The 20,963-nt window shown below is 48.8% G+C and overlaps 1 protein-coding gene across 1 annotated transcript in view; it reads left to right on the top strand.

Annotated features, from left to right (window-relative positions):
- tat (tyrosine aminotransferase) overlaps positions 1-20,963 on the top strand; it is a 121,663-nt gene that overhangs the window by 92,088 nt on the left and 8,612 nt on the right. The window contains exons 10-11 of the mRNA XM_085991976.1: positions 7,324-7,407; positions 7,488-7,586. Of these exons, the coding sequence (XP_085848102.1) occupies positions 7,324-7,407; positions 7,488-7,586 (183 nt within the window). The remainder of the gene's footprint in view (positions 1-7,323; positions 7,408-7,487; positions 7,587-20,963) is intronic.

Raw genomic sequence — 20,963 nt, 5'->3', positions numbered from 1 at the left:
TCCAGCGTAACGGCGGCCAGCGTAGGGGTCGGTGTGTCGCTGCAGGTATCAGATGAGGCGGTGTTGGGGGCCTGCTGCGTCCCGGCTGTCGTCCAAGATGGCGGCGTCCATGATCCCCATGTGGCTGGAGGCGTCCAAAATGGCTGCTGTTCCGGTGGTTCGCACATGGCTGGGGAGGCCCAAGATGGCAGCCCGCACGGCCCACACGCGGCGCTGCTGGGGTTCGGGGTGGCTTTGGCCCTGCAGACGCTGGCGTAGTGTCCTTTCTTCCCGCAGCCCGAGCAGATCGCATTTTTCGCCAGGCAGCGCGCTCTGGGGTGTTTGGCCTGGCCACAGAAGTAGCATTTCTGGCCTTGGGGCACTGCTGTCTGGCCTTGGGACACTGCTGCGGTAGTTGGGCCATTGCTGGGATGTGGCTGGGGTGGCACGGCGCTATGAGACGGTCCTACCGTGTCCCAGGCTGTCGTTCCCCGCGGCGTCCATGGTGCAGAGGAGTAGGCATCCATGCCCCGGTAGGCTGCGTCCAATGATAGTGCGAGTTCAGAGGCCTTGTTGAGATCGAGGTCACTCTGCTCCAACAGTCGCTGTCGGGTGTAATTGGACCTGTGGCCCGCTACAAAAGCGTCCCGGATAAGTTCCTCTGTGTACACGGCGGCCTTTGCATCCTTACAACCACAGGCCCGGCCAAGCACAGACAGTGCCTGAAGGTATTCCTCGGTCGATTCCCCAGGTTGTTGTTTACGACTCCCCAGGAGGTGCCTAGCGTACACCTCGTTCACTGGGCGCGTGTACTGGTCCTTGAGGAGCTTGATAGCATCCGCGTACGAGGTCACGTCCTGGATGACCGAGTACACTCGGTGGTTCACTTTGGAGGTCAGGACATCCAGTTTGTCGTCGTCCGATTTGACCGTTTCAGCGGAGGCGATCAGAAATTTTTCAAAACACCTAAGCCAGTGAGTAAACTTGGTGGATGAGTCCGCCTCCCGATGATCTAAGTCCAGGCATGCTGGTGTGAGGATCTTCTCCATTATAAAAATCTTGTTAATAAAATTGATGCGCTATCAATAACTCAAAAGACTGAGATTAAGCGAGTAATTAACAGGCTTTCATTAACAAGAGAATGAAGGTGTGCCTCGAGTGGTCGACCGGTCCAGAATACAGGGGGACTGTGGAGCAGTCACCTTTATACCTGGACTCGTGGGAGGAGTCAGCCGAGACATGTACAGGCATGTACACAGTGGAATACAAACAGTGGTTTACCACATACTCAAATCCCCTTGGCCCACCTGATTCCCCAGAACCAGATCCAGCAATGCCTCCTTCCTCATTCGGCCCATTGAGTCTGTGCCGGAAATCTTGAAAACCGCCATTATTTCAAACAAACAGCTTCCTTAAAATCTCCCCACAACTTAAATTCCTGATAGCCAGGATGCACTTTGTCACTCCCCTCTCTAGGCAATGAACTCTTTCCTTTGAGCGAGAGGAGAGGGCCGGAGCGTGACAGTCCAGGAGTGAGAGGGCAAGAGCGGGACAGTCCAGGAGTGAGAGGGCCAGAGCTGGACAGTCCAGGAGTGAGAGGGCCAGAGCGGGACAGTCCAGGAGTGAGAGGGCCAGAGCCGGACAGTCCAGGAGTGAGAGGGCCAGAGCAGGACAGTCCAGGACTGAGAGGGCCAGAGCGGGACAGTCCAGGAGTGAGAGGGCCAGAGCAGGACAGTCCAGGAGTGAGAGGGCCAGAGCGGGACAGTCCAGGAGTGAGAGGGCCAGAGCGGGACAGTCCAGGGCTGAGAGGGCCACAGCGGGACAGTCCAGGAGTGAGAGGGCCAGAGCAGGACAGTCCAGGAGTGAGAGGGCCAGAGCAGGACAGTCCAGGAGTGAGATGGCCAGAGCGGGACAGTCCAGGAGTGAGAGGGCCAGAGCGGGACAGTCCAGGAGTGAGAGGGCCAGAGCAGGACAGTCCAGGACTGAGAGGGCCAGAGCGGGACAGTCCAGGAGTGAGAGGGCCAGAGCAGGACAGTCCAGGAGTGAGAGGGCCAGAGCGGGACAGTCCAGGAGTGAGAGGGCCAGAGCGGGACAGTCCAGGAGTGAGCAGGCCAGAGCGGGACAGTCCAGGACTGAGAGGGCCGGAGCGGGACAGTCCAGGAGTGAGAGGGCCGGAGCAGGACAGTCCAGGACTGAGAGGGCCAGAGCGGGACAGTCCAGGAGTGAGAGGGCCAGAGTGGGACAGTCCAGGAGTGAGCGGGCCAGAGCGGGACAGTCCAGGAGTGAGAGGGCCAGAGCGGGACAGTCCAGGACTGAGAGGGCCAGAGCGGGACAGTCTAGGAGTGAGAGGGCCAGAGCGGGACAGTCCAGGAGTGAGAGGGCCAGAGCAGGACAGTCCAGGAGTGAGAGGGCCAGAGCAGGACAGTCCAGGGGTGAGAGGGCCAGAGCGGGACAGTCCAGGAGTGAGAGGGCCAGAGCGGGACAGTCCAGGAGTGAGAGGGCCAGAGCGGGACAGTCCAGGAGTGAGAGCGCCAGAGCCGGACAGTCCAGGAGTGAAATGAAGAATAGATTTGCCTTTCTAATCTAGGCTTTATTAACTTAAAAATCCTGTAGCACATCTTTCAACACCCAGTCCCAACTAAAGGCTGGAAAGAACTGAATTTAAGATGGCCACCACAAATCACATGACATCAACTACCAATGAGATTACAGCATATATCCCAAGGCAGGAAACAAACAACCAATCACAATACTTCTTACTAAACATAAAGGATAATCACCACATTCATAATGTGGTGATTATTCTTAATCTTTCCAAAATGTTTGACATCAAACATAAAGGACACAGACTTTTGATCAGTTACCAACGTAAAATGTCGCCCCGATAAATAATGTCTCCATTTACGCAGTGCTTCTACTATTGCATACGCCTCTTTCTCTATTGAAGAATGCCTTTTTTCACTATTGTTCAAGGTACGTGAGAAAAAGGCCACAGGTCTTCCATTTTGGTTCAGAGTAGCCCCAATTGCAAAATCAGAAGTGTCCGTCTCAATCACAAAAGGAACCTGCTCATCAATAGAATGCACAACTGCTCCAAGGATATCCTTTTTAAAATTATCAAAATACGTCCTGGCCTCCCATGATAGAGGATATGTCGTAACCCGAATAAGAGGCCGGATCTTCTGTGAAAAATTTGCAATCCAATTAGAATAGTAAGAAAACAGTCCAACAACTCGTTGCAAAGCCTTAGAATTAGTAGGACAAGGTAAATCAATCAATGGTCGCAGACGTTCTGGGTCTGGTTTAATCTTGTTTCCCGAGATAATGTACCCCAGTAGATTTACCTCAGTGGTCGAAAAGGTACACTTCTCTTTATTGAAAGTTAAACCAACTTTTTCCGCAGCTTGAAGGAATCTTTCTAAATTAGAATCATGCTCCACCCTTGATTTGCCACACACCGTGATGTCATCTAAGTATGAAAAGGTGTCAGAGAGAGAGTTATCACTTATAAAAGCATCCATTGCACGTTGAAAACAAGCAACACCATTAGTAACACCAAATGGTATTCGGCAAAACTGATACAGCTTTCCGCCAGCCTCAAAGGCCGTATATGGTTGATCCTTCTTAACAATAGGAATCTGATGATAAGCACTCTTTAGGTCAATAGTGCTAAAAACCTTATACTGAGATACTTTATTGATAAGCTCATCAATCTTAGGCAAAGGGTACGCATCTAATTGAGTATACCTATTAATAGTTTGGGAATAGTCTATCACCATTCGTTTCTTATGTCTCTCGTTAGTCGTGACAACTACCTGTGCCCGCCAAGGCGAACAACTAGGTTCAATGATTCCTTCCAATAAGAGACGTTGAACTTCAGAATTAATAAATTCTCTATCCTGACTGCTATACCTTCTTGACTTGGTAGCAATTGGCTTACAATCCGGCATCAAATTGGAAAAAAGTGATAATGGAGAAATGGATAAAGAGGTTAATCCACAAATAGATAAAGGTGGCTTAGTCCCTCCAAATGAAAGACTGAGAGACTTGTGTAACTGAAGCACATCATGACCAATCAAAATATCTGCACAGAGATTAGGCAAAACAGATAGGCATATATCAGTATACGTATTACCTAGAAGAATCAATTTCACAAGGCAACAACCAGCTACTTGTGAAGTGAGAGTCGTCTGAGCCATACACACCTGATAGGAAACAGGCGAAATTTTCAAATGCTTCTCCTTTGCAAACTGAAGACTTATAAAACTCTCGGTACTGCCCGTATCTATAAGGGCCTTCACTTCCAACCCATTAACTTGGGCCGTAACTATAGCTTTGTTTAGGCCATGAGCAAATGCAGCAGAAATTGATGCAATAAACGCCCTATCTAAAGGCTGAATAGTCACAGAGGAGGTAATTGAACCTGATGATTTACACATACGTGCGTAATGACCTCTCTTGCCGCATTTACTACACACAGCCTCCCGAGCAGGACACTTCAGACGAGGGTGCCGGACGTTCCCACAAAAATAACACTTCTGAATCCTAGAGGCAACAGCCGCTGAAGTAGAAACTGTTTCAGAATCTAGTAAACCACTCCCATTAAGTCCACATAATTCCTTTTCATCCGGAACTGCCGAAACCACAGTCACAGGCCGATTAAAAAGAGCATAAGAATCCGAACTTCTCTGAGCCACATCCAATGTAGAAGCTTGCTCAAAAGCACTCTTAAGATCCAAAGTCTTATTTTCTAACAACCGCTGACGAATTGATCTAGACAGTAATCCATTAATAAAAGCATCCTGTACCGATTCTTCCTTATATTCTTCAGCCGTCATGGCCTTATAATTACAGTTAACACTAAGGCACCAAAGTGCTTGTAAATAAGTATCCAAAGATTCTCCCACCTGCTGCCTACGGGCAGATAGAAGGTGACGTGCAAATACCTCATTCTTTGGTTTAACAAAAATCTTTTCCAATGTAGAAATAGCCACTTCGTAAGTTTTACAGTCCAAAATATACTTATACACATCCGGAGCAATGTAGTTGATCAGCATATTCAGCTTATTCAGAGACTCTTGATCCAACATGCCCAAAAAGTTTTTAAATGTACAATACCAGTGTTTCCATTTATCATCCACTCCTGCAGAATTAGGGTCAGCATTGAATCGTTCTGGTTGAAGATATCGCTCCATTCTGACATAAAGTTAATAAATTGCCATCTTAAATTCAGTTCTTTCCAGCCTTTAGTTGGGACTGGGTGTTGAAAGATGTGCTACAGGATTTTTAAGTTAATAAAGCCTAGATTAGAAAGGCAAATCTATTCTTCATTTCAATTTATTAACTTAAAAATCCTGTAGAACATCTTTCAACACCCAGTCCCAACTAAAGGCTGGAAAGAACTGAATTTAAGATGGCCACCACAAATCACATGACATCAACTACCAATGAGATTACAGCATATATCCCAAGGCAGGAAACAAACAACCAATCACAATACTTCTTACTAAACATAAAGAATAATCACCACAAGGAGTGAGAGGGCCAGAGCGGGACAGTCCAGGAGTGAGAGGGCCAGAGCGTGACAGTCCAGGAGTGAGAGGGCCAGAGCGGGACAGTCCAGGAGTGAGAGGGCCAGAGCCGGACAGTCCAGGAGTGAGCGGGCCAGAGCGGGGCAGTCCAGGAGTGAGCGGGCCAGAGCGGGACAGTCCAGGGCTGAGAGGGCCAGAGCGGGACAGTCCAGGACATGAGAGGGCCAGAGCAGGACAGTCCAAGAGGGAGAGGGCCAGAGCGGGACAGTCCAGGAGTGAGAGGGCCAGAGCGGGACAATCCAGGACTGAGAGGGCCAGAGCGGGACAGTCCAGGAGTGAGCGGGCCAGAGCAGGACAGCCCAGGAGTGAGAGGGCCGGAGCGGGACAGTCCAGGACTGAGAGGGCCGGAGCAGGACAGTCCAGGAGTGAGAGGGCCAGAGCGGGACAGTCCAGGAGTGAGAGGGCCAGAGCGGGACAGTCCAGGAGTGAGAGGGCCGGAGCGGGACAGTCCAAGAGGGAGAGGGCCAGAGCAGGACAGTCCAGGACTGAGAGGGCCGGAGCGGGACAGTCCAGGAGTGAGAGGGCCAGAGCAGGACAGTCCAGGAGTGAGAGGGCCGGAGCGGGACAGTCCAGGACTGAGAGGGCCAGAGCGTGACTGTAAGAGCCATAAAAGCTTAAGAAAATACTTTAAAATAGTGGTTAAATGGTATAATACAGTTAATTTACCTGACCGACTTATTGTATTAAGAAACCCCCTATTTTCTTGCTCCAGTAGTGTAGTCCGAGACACCCCCTTCATTCTTGCCACAATGGAACAGTCCCTAAGCCACACATGGGTGCAGCCATTTTACAGTTTAAACTGCACGTGGTTGAAGGAGGCAGAAGCTGTGAGGTTTGGAGCAGTACAGTTTTTGATCGTGTTCGTTTATACGTGTTTGCTTTGTAATTCCGTTTGTTAAGTGTTATAGTAAACAGTTTAAAAGACAAAGCTACGTTTGGGAACGTTTTATTTCGCCACACGTCTACTCGTTGTTAAAAAACCCCACAGCTCAGTGGCTGCCTGTTTGGAAACTAAGAAGCGCCACTACAGTGACAGTCCAGGAGTGAGAGGGCCGGAGCGGGACAGTCCAGGACTGAGAGGGCCAGAGCGGGTCAGCCCAGGAGAGGGCCGGAGCGGGACAGTCCAAGAGGGAGAGGGTCAGAGCGGGACAGTCCAGGCGTGAGAGGGCCAGAGCAGGACAGTCCAGGAGAGGGCCGGAGTTGGACAGTCCAAGAGGGAGAGGTCTGGAGCAGGACAGTCCAGGACTGAGAGGGCCAGAGCGGGACAGTCCAGGACTGAGAGGGCCGGAGCAGGACAGTCCAGGAGTGAGAGAGCCAGAGCGGGACAGTCCAAGAGGGAGAGGGCCGGAACGGGACAGTCCAGTACTGAGAGGGTCAGAGCGGGACAGTCCAGGAGTGAGAGGGCCGGAGCGGGACAGTCCAGGACTGAGAGGGCCAGAGCGGGACAGTCCAGGAGTGAGAGGGCCAGAGCGGGACAGTCCAGGAGTGAGAGGGCCGGAGCGGGACAGTCCAGGAGTGAGAGGGCCAGAGCGGGACAGTCCAGGACTGAGAGGGCAATAACTAAACAAGAACTAAAACATGACAAAGGCATCTCAGGATGACAGCTCGGGTTGAGTTTTTCTGAAAGTGTTGGTGAGCTGTTAGAGCATGAGCATTTATTTGGACAAAGAGATGATTGTTAATTTGAAGAATAAAGGAGATTATTGAATTTGGAGTTAAGGCTAGAGTAATTGTGATTCTTTTCTTTCCTCAGACCAATGCTGACCTGTGTTTCAACGCCCTTGCGATGGTTCCAGGCTTGCAGCCAGTCAGACCCTGTGGAGCCATGTACCTGATGGTGAGTTGGGTGAAGCTCCATTTGACCAATTCTCGTTTACTCAGTCTCCAATTTTCTTTTACTCATTTCTTTGTTTTCAGGTTGGAATTGACATGGATGATTTTCCAGAATTCAAAAGCGACATTGACTTCACCGAACGGTTGATTGCAGAACAGTCAGTTTTCTGCCTTCCTGCCACGGTAACTTGATTTCATAAATTCGGCCTCGCGCTCAGTCAAGAAACTTATCCTGCAGTGAGGCTGAAGGAGACATTTAGGCCTAGAATCCTATTGCTCTTCAGTGACCCCCTCACTGACGGGTGAATTTAATGCTCAGGTGTCAGGTCTTCACAGACACAACATGGGTATCGGTCCCAATGCAAGCACAGCACCGAGGGCAGGAAGGCCCAACAGGTCAATCTTTTTGTTTTCTGTTCCTAATGCTGCTACGGGGCCTCACAGGTCACAAGGCAAAGGACACAGGGCAAAGGGCATAGGGGGTAGGGCACAGGTCACAGGGCAGAGGGCAGAGGGCACAGGTCACAAGGCACAGGGCACATGGCAGGTCTCAGCTGATGTGAGCTCCAATGTGACCTCCCAAGGATGTATTGGGTGGAATTCCCAAGGTCACACACATGCTGATGCAGGGAATGCGGGCAGAACATTTACCCTCCCCCCCCACGGGAAAATCGCTCAGCTATTCAAATGGGACAAATCCCAGCGGAAGGATAGGGAATGTGGTAGAGGGGGAGATGTAGCATTAGTGATGAAGGATGAAATTACCTCTATGATAGTGATGATATAACGAGAGCTAAGCAGGCAGTAGAGAATTTATGGGTAGAATTAAGAAAAAGAAAATGTCGTGAGAGTTGTGTATAGGCCCCCGGTACCAACTGTGAAGTGGCAGAATGTATTAATGCAGAGATTAGACAAGCATGTAATAAAGGCAGGGTGGTTTTAATGGGGGATTTTAACTTCCATGTAGATTGGGATAAGCAGACAAGCCCGTGTCAGAAAGGTAGCGAATTTCTTGAGTGTGTTCAGGACAGTTTTCTGCAACAATATGTCCCAGAACCAATAAAAGGGCATGCCATATTAGATTTAATAATATGTAATGAGCCAGATTTAGTTAACAGCCTAGTGACCATAATATGATTGAGTTCAATCTTGCATTTCAAAGGGAGAAATGCAAAACAGTGTGGCATCTAGGAGCCCTAGTAAAATTAAAGTCAATGGGAATCAGGGGAGAAACTCCCCACTGGCTGGAGTCATATCTAGCACAAAGGAAGATGGTTATAGTTGTTGGAGGTCAATCATCTCAGCCCCAGGACATTGCTTCAGGAGTTCCTCAGGGCAGTGTCCTAGGCCCATCCACCATCAGCTGCTTCATCAATGACCTTCCCTCCATCATAAGGTCAGAAGTGGGGATGTTCGCTGATGATTGCAGTGTTCAGTTCCATTCGCAACTTTTCAGATAATGAAGCAGTCCATACCCAAATGCAGCAAGACCTGGACGACATTCAGGCTTGGTCGGATAAATGGCAAGTAACATTCACGCCACACAAGTGCTAGGCAATGACTATCTCCAACAAGCGAGAGTCTAATCACTGCCCCTTGACATTCAATGGCATTACCATCGCTGAGCAAACTGACCGCGGCACCGTGGTACAGGGGCCCATTCAAGTGGGGGTGTAAAAAGAAATGTCGTAGTGGTAGGAGGCAGTATTGTTAGGGGGATAGATACTGTTCTCTGCAGCTGAGAGCGTGAGTCCTGAAGGCTTTGTTGCCAGGGTTAAGGACATCTCCTCGGGGCTGGAGAGGAACTTGGGGAGTGATTTTGCCAATGGGGGTGTGTTGGAGGCGGGACTGCTGCTTGTTGGGTTTTAGTCCTGTCTCCATCGACCTGTGGCCAACCCACATATTTTCCCTTGATTGACCTTGTTAAGTCCGCCCAGCGGGCTGAGCAGGCCCTTTAAGGGGAAGCCGGTTACAGAGAACGTCAGTGTATGACGTTTCATCTGTCAAAAACTTTTGACAGCTGAATTGTCATCGTTTGACAGCTTTAAGAAGCTGTGAAACGCTGACATTCTCTGTTGTTTGGTGAGTTCCTGTACTCAGTGCTCACCAAACCTCTTTTCTGAGCAGAAAGCAGATGGCTGGTGCATCGGAGAATGCAGCAGCCATTCTGTCATCTCTGCCTTTGAGATGCCGGAGCCTCCGCATCCCCAACGATTGAAGCCTGCAGGAAGAAACACAGGCAAGGAAACTTTTTCTATCACTTTTCACTCACCTCACATACTCACCTCTCCACACTTGCACCCATCACTCACCTCCACAGCGCACTTTTGGACCCCTCCGACCCCCGCAGACCCACTGCTCGCTTCGCTGACCCTGGCGGGGTTTCCCAACGTCGGGAAGCCCGCACCTCTGATGGAAAAATAGGGATAATCCTCTTAACTGCTTGTTAACAGGCAGTTAAGTGGCTGTAATCCCCTTCCCGCCTCCTGGGAAGATGGCATGGAGGCGGATTGGGGGCGGGATGGGTACCCTTCCCCAGTTTCTGCCATTTTCCTGGCAGTCCCGCCTCCAAACCCGCCTCCCCAGGGCTGGCAAAATCGCCCCCCGAGGGGAAGGATCCAGTTGTCGTGGTCCACGTAGGTACCAATGACATAGGTAAGACTAAGAAAGAGGTTCTGCTGAGGGAGTATAAGCAGCTATGGTCTAAATTAAAAAGCAGAACCACAAAGGTAATAATCTCTGGATTACTACCTGTGCCATGAGCAAATTAGCATAGGGTCAATAAGATCAGAAAGTTGAATGCGTGGCTCAAGGATTGGTGTGGGAGAAATGGGTTTTGATTCATGGGGCACTGGCACCAGTACTGGGGAAAGAGGGAGCTGTTCCATTGGGACAGCCTTCACTTGAACCATGCTGGGACCAGTGTCCTGGCGAATCGAATAACTAGGGCTGTAGATAGGGCTTTAAACTAAATAGTGGGGGGGATGGTTCAAGCAAGGGGAAATTTAGAAAGTTAAAGAGAAAGGACTGAGCAATAGTGCAGGGTAGTGACATAGGAAATGAAAACCAGAGTGTGACAGGAAGGGACAGAGCGTACAAACATAAGAGTGCACCAGCAAATAAGGGCAGAGTAGGGAAAAGTGATAAAAAGCCAAAATTAAAGGCTCTTTATCTGAATGCATGCAGCATTTGTAACAAGATAGATGGATTGACGGCACAAATAGAAATAAATGGGTGTGATCTAATAGTAATAACAGAGACATGGTTGCAATGTGACCAAGGCTGGGAACTGAATATTCAGGGGTATTTGGCACTTCGGAAGGATAGACAGAAAGGAAAAGGAGGTGGGGTAGCTCTGTTAATAAAGGATGAGATCAGTACAATAATGAGAAATTATCTTGGCTCGGAAGTTCCAGGTGTAGAATCAATTTGGGAGGAGGTAAGAAATAGTAAGGAAAAGAAGGCACTGGTGGGAATAGTCTATAGGTCTCCTAACAGTAGCTACACTATAGGACAGATTATAAATCAAGAAATAATGGGGGCTTGTAAGAAAGGTACTGCAATAATCATGGGCAATTTTAATCTTCATATAGATTGGACAAATCAAATTGGCAAAAGCAGCCTTGAGGACAAGTTCATAGAGTATATGCGGGACAGTTTCTTGGAACAATACATTGTGGAACCGACCAGAGAACAGGCTATTTTACATCTGGTAATGTGTAATGAAACAGGATTAATTAATGATCTCAAAGTAAAGGATCCTTTAGGGAAGAGTGATCATAACATGAAGGTAAGAAATTTGGGTCTGAAACTAGAGTATTAAATTTAAATAAAGGCAATTACAAAGGTATGAGGAGACAGTTGGCTAAAGTGGACTGGAAAAATAAATTAAAAGGTAAGACGGTAGAAAAGCAGTGGCAGACATTTAAAGAGATATTTCATTACTCTCAACAAAGATATATTTCAGTGAGAAAGAAAGACTCGAAGAGAAGGATGAACCATCCATGGCTAACCAAGGAAGTTAAGGATGGTATCAAATTGAAAGAAAAGGCATACAATGTTGCAAAGATTAGTGGTAGGCCAGAAGATTGGGAAAATTTTAGAAACCAGCAAAGGATGACCAAAAAAATAATAGAGGGAGAAAATAGCTTAAACTAGCAAGAAATATAAAAACTGACAGTAAGAGCTTCAACAAGTATATAAAAGGAAGAGAGTAGCTAAAATAAAAGTTGGTCCCTTAGAGGACGAGACTGGGGAAATAATAATGGGAAACAAGGAAATGGCAGAGGCATTGAACAAATATTTTGTATCTGTCTTCACAGTAGAGGACACTAAAAACACCCCAGTAATAGCAGAAAATCGAGGGGCAAAAGGGAGGGAGGAACTTAAAACAATCACTATCACTAGAGAAAAAGTGCTAGGCAAACTTATGGGTCTAAAGGCTGACAAGTCCCCTGGACCTGATGGCCTGCATCCTAGGGTCTTAAAAGATACAGAGATAATGGATGCATTGGTTGTAATCTTCCAAAATTCCCTTGACTCAGGAAAAATCCCTGTGGATTGGAAAACCGCAAATGTAATGCCCTTATTCAAAAAGGAAGGGAGACAGAAAGCAGGAAACTATAGGCCAGTTAGCCTAACAGCATTGGCAAAATGCCCGAATCAATTATAAAGGAAGTACAGGTAGACTATCCTTTATCCGAACTTCCGAAAACCAAAAACCTCTAAAAACCGAAAGTTTTTTCGTTCAGCGTAAGTCGTGCGCACGACATGACCAGAGTGGCGCATGACTTACGCTCCCCCCGCCGACCCCCCCGCCGACCCCGACCCCCGCCGACCCACACGCCGACCCCCCGCCGACCCCCACGCCGACCCCCCGCCGACCCCCCGCCGACCCCGACCCCCCGCCGACCCCCACCCCGACCCCCCGCCGACCCCCCCCGCCGACCCCGACCCCCCGCCGACCCCCCCGCCGACCCCCACCCCCGCCGACCCCCACCCCCGACCCCCCGCCGACCCCGACCCCCCGCCGACCCCCCCGCCGACCCCGACCCCCCGCCGACGCCCACCCCCGACAAATTTCCTAGTCTTATAAAATACCTTCTGAAATCCGAAATTTTCCAAAAACCGAAACACGGCTGGTCCCGAGGTTTTCGGATAAAGGATAGTCTACCTGTAATAGCAGGGGACTTAGAAAATCATAATACAACCAAACAGAGTCAACATGGTTTTATGAAAGGGAAATCTTGTTTGACAAATCTATTAGAGTTCTTTGAGGAGGTAACAAGCAGGGTGGATAAAGGGGAACCAGTAGATGTAGTGCATTTGGATTTCCAGAAGGCATTCGATAAGGTGCCACATAAAAGATTACTGCATTGATGCTGAGAGGTTGTTTCCCCTGGCTGGAGTGTCTAGAACTCGGGGGCATAGTCTCAGGATAAGGGGTCGGCCATTTAAGACTGAGATGAGGAGGAATTTCTTCATTCAGAGGGTTGTGAATCTTTGGAATTCTCTGCCCCAGAGGGCTGTGAATGCTGAGTCTTTGAGTACATCCTCAGTTCCGAGGGACTGCCTAAGAAGAAGAAGATTCAAGGCTGAGATAGATAGATTTTTGGACTCTAAGGGAATCAAGGGATATGGAGATCAGGCCGGAAAGTGGAGTTGAAGTCGATGATCAGCCATGATCTTACTGAATGGCAGAGCAGGCTCGAGGGGCCGTATGGCCTACTCCTGCTCTTACTTCTTATATTCTTATGTTATAAGATAAGAGCTCATGGTGTTGGGGGTAATATATTAGATTGGATAGAGGATTGGCTAACTAACAAAAAACAGAGTGTCGGGATAAATGGGTCATTTTTAGGATGGCAATCTATAACTAGTGGGGTGCCGCAGGGATCAGTGCTGGGGCCTCAACTATTTTCAATCTATATTAATGACTTGGATGAAGGAAGCGAGTGTACTGTAGCCAAATTTGCGGATGATACAAAGATAGGTGGGAAAGCAAGTTGTGAGGAGGACACAGAGTCTGCAAAGGGATATCGATAGGTTACAATAGCAAAATACTGCGGATGTTGGAAATCTGAAATAACAACAGAGAGTGCTGGAAACACTCAGCAGGTCAGGTAGCGTCGAGGAGAGGAGAAACAGAGTCAACATTTCGAGTTGAACTCTTCATCAGAACTAGAAAAGGTCCGGGAGGAGAGATTTTTAAGCAGGGGCAGGGAGGAGGGGAGGAAAGAATAAAGGGAAGGTCTGTGTTGGGATGGAAGGCAGGAGAGATTGACTGACAAAAGGGATGATAGTGCAAGGCAAAAGGAGAGGTAATGGGACAAGTTAAGAAACAAAAGATGGCTCGAGATGATGTGTGGATGATGATGGCAGCAACATTAACAGCTGCCATGTGAGGAAACAAGAGAAAAAAAAAGAAAGAAATACAGGGGCCAACTTTTGGTCGGAAATTGTTGAACTCGATGTTAAGTCCAGAAGGCTGTAAAGTGCCTAATAGAAAGATGAGGTGCTGTTCCTCGAGCTTACGTTGAGCTTCCGTGGAACAATGTAAGAGGCCGAGGACGGTGAGGTCGGAGTGGGAGTGGAGCGGAGAATTAAAGTGACAAATGACCGGAAGCTCAGGGTCACGCTTGTGGACTGAACGGAGGTGTTCCGCAAAGCGGTCACCCAATCTGCGTTTGGTCTCCCTAATGTAGAGGAGACCGCATCGTGAGCAGCGAATACAGTATACTAGATTGCAAGAAGTACAAGTAAATCACTGTTTCACCTGGAAGGGGTGGGAAGGGAGGAGGTAAAAGGGCAGGTGTTGCATCTCCTCCGCTTGCACGGGAAGGTGCCGGGTGAAGGGGAAAGGGTGTTGGGCGTGATAGAGGAGTGGACCAGGGTGTCGCAGAGGGAGCGGTCCCTTCGGAATGTTGAAAGGGCGGGTGGGGGGAAGATGCGTTTGGTGGTGAGATCACGCTGGAGGTGGTGGAAATGGCGCAGGATGATCCGTTGAATGTGGAGGCTGGTGGGGTGAAAGGTGAGGAGAAGGGGAACCCTATCATGGTTCCGGGAGGGAGGGGCAGGGGTGAGGGCAGAAGTGCAGGAAATGGAACAGACACAGTCGAGGGCCATGTCAACCATGGTAGAGGGGAATCCGCTGTTGAGGAAAAAGGAAGACATACTAGAAGCATTGGTATGGAAGGTGGCATCGTCAGAGCAGATGCGATGGAGACGGAGAAACTGGGAGAATGGAGTAGAGTCCTTACAGGAAGCGGGGTGGGAGGAAGTGTAGTCCAGGTAGCTGTGGGAGTCAGTGGGCTTATAGTGGATGTTGGTCGATACTCTATCCCCAGAAATGGAGACAGAGAAGTCAAGGAAGGGAGGGAAGAGTCAGAGATGGACCATGTGAAGGTAAGGGAAGGGTGGAAATTGGAAGCAAAGTGAATGAAATTATCTAGTTCAGGGCGAGAGCAGGAAACAGCACCAATACAGTCATCAATGTACTGGAAAAAGAGATGAGGGAGGGGACATGAGTAGGACTGGAACAAAGAATGTTCCACATATCCCATGAAAAGGCAGGCATAACTAGGGCCTATGCAGGTGCCCATAGCAACATCTTTAATTTGGAGGTAGTGAGTGGAGTCAAAGGAGAAGTTGTTCAATGTGAGAACAAGTTCAGGCAGGCGGAGGAGGATGGTGGTAGATGGGGACTGGTCGGGCCTCTGTCCAAGGAAGAAGTGGAGCGCCCTCAGGCCGTCCTGGTGGGGGATGGAGGTGTAGAGGGATTGGAAGTCCATAGTGAAAAGGAGACGGTTGGGGCCGGGAAACTGGAAACTGTTAAAGTGGCGGAGGGCGTCGGAAGAGTCACGGATGTAGGTGGAAAGAGACTGTACAAGGGGAGAAAAAATAGAGTCAAAATAGGAAGAAATCAGTTCTGTGGGGCAAGAACAGGCTGAAACAATGGGTCTACCAGTGCAGTCCTGTTTGTGGATCTTGGGAAGGAGGTAGAAGCAGGCTGTGCGGGGTTGAGGGACTATGAGGTTGGCGGCCATGGAGGGAAGATCTCCAGAGGAGATGAGGTCAGTGACAGTCTTGGAAACGATTTCTTGATGTTCGGTAGTGGGGTCATGGTCCACGGGGAGGTAGGAGGAGGTGTCAGAGAGTTGCCGTTCAGCTTCCGCACGGTAGAGGTCGATTCGCCAAACAACAACAGCACCACCCTTGTCAGCAGGTTTAATGACAATGTTAGGGTTGGATCGGAGAGAACGGTTAAGTGAGTGAGCAAGATAGATAGATAGGTTAAGTGAGTGGGCAAGAATTTGGCAAATGGAGTAATATGTGGGTAAATGTGAAGTTATCCACTTTGGTAGGAAGAATAGAAAAGAAAAATATTATTTAAATGGAGAAAGACTACAGAATGCGGCAGTACAGAGGGATTTGGGGGTCCTCGTACATGAAACACAAAAAGTTAACATGCAGGTGTAGCAAGTAATTAGGAAGGCTAATGGAATGTTGGCCTTTATTTCAAGGGGGATACAGTATAAAAGTAGGGAAGTCTTGCTACAACTGTATAGGGCGCTGGTGAGACCACACCTTGAGTACTGCGTACAGTTTTGGTCCCCTTATTTAAGGAGGGATATACTTGCATTGGAGGCAGTTCAGAGAAGGTTCACGAGGTTGATTCCTAGGATGGAAGGGTTGTCTTATGAGGAAAGGTTGAGCAGGTTGGGCCTATACTCATTGGAATTTAGAAGAATGAGAGGTGATCTTATTGAAACATATAAGATTCTGAGGGGGATTGACAGGGTAGATGCTGAGAGGATGTTTCCCCTCGTCAGGGATTCTAGAACAAGGGGGCACAGTCTCAGAATAAGGGGTCGCCCATTTAAGACGGAGATGAGGAGGAATTTCTTCTCTCAGAGGGTCTTGAATCTTTGGAATTCTCTACCCCAGAGAGCTGTGGAGGCGGAGTCATTGAATATATTCAAGGCTGAGATAGACAGATTTTTGAGCAATAGGGGAGTTAAGGGTTATCGGGAGTGGGCAGGAAAGTGGAGTTGAGGCCAAAATCGGATCAGCCATGATCTCATTAAATGGCAGAGCAGGCTCGAGGGCTGAATGGCCTGCTCCTGCTCCTATTTCTTATGTTCTTATGAATCCCCCCCCACCCCATCAACACCCTGGGGGTCACCTGGACCAGCCACATAAATACTGTGGCAACAAGAGCAGGTCAGAGGCTAGGTATTCTGTGGCGAGTGTCTTACCTCCTGACTCCCCAAAGCCTTTCCACCATCTGCAAGGCACAAGTCAGGACTGTGATGGAATACTCTCCACTTGCTTGGATGAGTGCAGCTCCAACACTCAAAAAGCTCAACACTAGCCAGGACAAAGCAGCCCGCTTGATTGGCACCCCATCCACCACCGTAAACATTCACTCCCTCCACCACCGGCGTACCGTGGCTGCAGTGTGTACCATCTACAAGATGCAAAAATTGGACGTGTGGCTGATAGTGAGGAAGAAAGCTGTAGGCGTAGAAATTCACTGGCGCCCCGCAGCCTCGCCGGGGCGCCAGAAGTAGCGCCCCGGAAGAAGTCGCGGCCGCCCGCTGCAAATTCAGTTTGCGCGCCCCAGAGGGAAGCACGGCGCTACTCGAGGCGCCCCGCATCCCTCTTGGGGTGCTGCAGCTGAAGTTCGCTGCGCAACATGCCGCAGCGCCACACCCTGCAGCACGGCACACTGCAGTACTGCAGGCCTTCCTCCCCTTCTTAAAGGGGAGGGGCCTGCTGCAGCGTGCTCAAAGAGCGCGAGTGCCGGCAAAAGAGCCCGGCACCGAGGAGCAGTGCCAGGCTCTTGGAATGAAGTCGGCACTCCGGGGTTGGGGGGGGGGTGCTCAGGAGGCCGGGGACGGCGGCGCGGAGAGGTGCTGGCAGGCGGCCAGCAAAAAAAATGGCCACCCCGCACCTCAGCGCCTCTACCGCCGCAGGTAGGCCCCCCTGAGCCGGTCGCAAATTGCAACCAGCATTAAAGCAGGGGGCGCTACTAAATTTCGTGATCGGGGCGGTGGCAGGGTGCTGCGCACACCGATGACATCATTGGTAGCGGCGCAGCGCTAACGGCTAGCACCGCCATTAGCGTCCTGCTAAATTTAGCGGGAGGCATGGCCAGTGGCTTCCCACCCACTTAGCGCCCTCTTAAGGTGCTAACGGGTGGCGCATCCACTGAATTTCTGGGCCGTAGACTGCAGGAAGCTATCAATGGACTGGTCAAGTGGGCAGAAAAGTGGCAAATGAAATTCAATCCAGAGAAGTGTGAGATAATGCATTTGGGGAGGGCTAACAAGGTAAGGGAATACACAATAAATGGTAGGATACTGAGACGTGTAGAGGAACAGAGAGACCTTGGAGTGCATGTCCACAGATCCCTGTAGGTAGCAGGTCAGGTAGATATGGTGGTTAAGAAGGCATATGAGACATTTTCCTTTATTAGCCAAGGCATAGAATATAAGAGCAGGGAGGTTATGCTTGAACTGCATAAAACATTAGTTAGGGCACAGCTAGAGTATTGCGTACAGTTCTGGTCACCACATTACAGGAAGGATGTGATTGCACTAGAGAGGGTACAGAGGAGATTTACGAGGATGTTGCCTGGGCTGGGGAATTTTAGCTATGAGGAAAGGTTGGATAGGCTTGGGTTGTTTTCTTTGGAACAGAGGAGGCTGAGGGGAGACTTGATTGAGGTGTATAAAATTATGAGGGACCTAGATAGAGTGGATATGAAGGACCTGTTTCACTTAGCAGGGAGGTCAATAACCAGGGGGCATAGATTTAAAGTAATTGGTAGAAGGATAAGAGGGGAGTTGAGGAGAACATTTTCACCTAGAGGGTGGTGGGGGTCTTGAACTCGCTGCCTGAAAGGGTGGTAGAGGCAGAAACCTTCACTGCATTTAAAAAGTACTTGGATATGCACTTGAAGTGCTGTAAAAAGAAAGACTTGCATTTATATAGTGCATTTCATGACCACCGGACATCCAAAAGTGCTTTACAGCCAGTGTTGTACTTTTTGAAGTGTAGTCACTGTTGTAATGTAGGAAACGCGGCAGTCAATTGCGCACAGCAAGCTCCCACAAACAGCAATGTGATAATGACCAGATAATCTGCTTTAATGATGTTGGTTGAGGGATAAATATTGGCGAGGACACCAGGGATAACTCCCTTGCTCTTCTTCGAAATAGTGCCATGGGATCTTTTATGTCCACCTAAGAAGGCAGACGGGGTCTCGGTTTAATGTCTCATCCAAAAGACGGCACCTCTGACAGTGCAGCACTCCCTCAGTACTGCACTGGATTATCAGCCTAGATTGTTGCGCTCAAGTCCTGAAGTGGGACTCTGAACCCACAACCTTCTGACTCAGAGGCGAGGGTCCTGCCGACTGAGCCACTGATGGACACTACAGGGCTACGGACGAAGAGCTTGAAAGTGGGATTAGGTTGGATGACTCTTTTTTAGCTGGCACAGATACGATGGGTCGAATGGCCTCCTTCTGTGCTATAAGATGCTATGATTCGACAACACCTCCCAACCCCACGACCTCTACCACCTAGAAGGACAAGAGTAGCAGGCGCATGGGAACACCACCACCTCCAAGTTCCTCTCCCAGTTCTCCACCATCCTGTCTTGGAAATATATCATCATTCCTTCATCGTCGCTGGGTCAAAATCCTGGAACTCCCTCCCTAACAGCACTGTGGGAGCACCTTCACCACATGGGCTGCAGCGGTTCAAGAAGGCAGCTCACCACCACCTTCTTAAGGACAATTAGGGATGGGCCTTGCCAGCGACGCCTACATCCCAGGAACTAATAAAAAAAGCTACTAAGATTCTAGATTTAGGTAAGGCTGACTTCAATGTGATGAGATAGAGAGTGCCCACAATAAACTGGACAAATCTGTTAATGGATAAATCGACAGAAGATCAGTGGGAGGTGTTAAAAAAGGAATTTAATATGATACAGAATCAGTTTATACCACTAAGGGGCAAGAGCTCTACTTGCCAACAAAAACCAGCCTTGGACGACTGAAGAGGTTAGGGACAGTATAAAACTAAAAGAAAAAGCATACAAAAATGCAAGCACTAACACCGGTCCTGGCGAATGGGAAAGATACAAAGAACAGTAAAGGGTAACAAAACAGATCATATGAGCTACAAAAAGGGAGTATGAAAAGAAACTTGCGAGGGATATCAAAATCAACACAAAAAACTTTTACAATTATATTCGGAATAAGAGCCATGTGGGCCCCTTGAAAACTGATAACAGTGATATAAATGAAAATAAGCAAATGGTGGGCATGTTAAATAATTACTTTGCGTCAGTATTTACAGTAGAGGAAGAGGATAGCATGTCGGACATCCCAAGGAAACTAATATTGAATCAGGGACGTGGACTCACCTAAAATAATGTAAGCAAATTAAGCATAATGAAGAAAATAATGGCACTAAAGGGTGACAAATCCCCAGGGCCAGATGGTTTCCATCCCAGGGTTTTAAAGGAAGTAGGTGAGCACATTGCAGATGCCCGAACTATAATCTTCCAAAGTTCTCTCAATCCAGGAACCGTTCCTTAAATTGGAAAATTGCGCATGTCACTCCGCTATTTAAGAAAGGTGAGAGAGGGAAACCAGGGAATTATAGACCGGTTAGCCTAACACCTGCTGTCGGGAAATTACCAGAGTCTATAATTCAGGATAGAGTGACTGAACATCTTTCAGCATGGATTTGTAAAGGGTAGGTCATGCCTACGAACCCGATTCAATTGTTTGAAGAGGTGACCAAAGTAGTGGACAGGGGGATGTTTATGAATATTAGTTATATGGACTTCCAGAAGGCATTTGATAAAGTCCCTCATAAGAGACTGTTAGCTAAAATTGAAGCTAAATGAAATTGAGGGCAAATGATTGACCTGGTTAGGAGATTGGCTGGGCAGCAGGAGACAGAGGGTAGGGATAATGGGCAGGTATCCAAATTGGCAGGATGGAACTAGTGGCATCACACAATGATCTGTGTTGGGGCTTCAACTATTCACTGTATTTATTAACCACATAGATGACAACAACAACAACAACAAGTATTTATAGCACCTTTAATGTAGTAAAATGTCCCAAGGTGCTGCACAGGAGTATTTTAAGACAAAAAATTTGACACCGAGCCACATAAGGATAAGTTAGGGCAGATGACCAAAAGCCTGGTCAAAGAGGTAGGTTTTAAGGAGCGTCTTAAAGGAGGAAAGAGAGGCGGAGAGGTTTAGGCAGGGAATCCCAGAGCTTAGGGCCCAGGCAACAGAAGGCACGGCCACCAATGGTGGAGCGATTATAATCAGGGATGCTCAGGAGGGCAGAATTAGAGGAGCACAGATATCTCGGGGGTGGGGCTGAAGGAGTTTACAGAGTTAGGGAGGGGTGAGGCCATGGGGGGACGGAAAGGAGAGCCACATATCCAAGTTTACTGGGTGTGGGGTATATCAGAGTGTTACAGTGAGGGGTGTGGGGTGTATCAGAGTGTTACAGTGAGGGGT

This window comes from Somniosus microcephalus, chromosome 6, assembly GCF_052327205.1.
Source record: "Somniosus microcephalus isolate GS21.2 chromosome 6, FLI_Smic_1.0, whole genome shotgun sequence".
Classification (NCBI taxonomy): Eukaryota; Metazoa; Chordata; class Chondrichthyes; order Squaliformes; family Somniosidae; genus Somniosus; species Somniosus microcephalus.
This window is presented reverse-complemented; position numbering and strand designations above follow the sequence as displayed.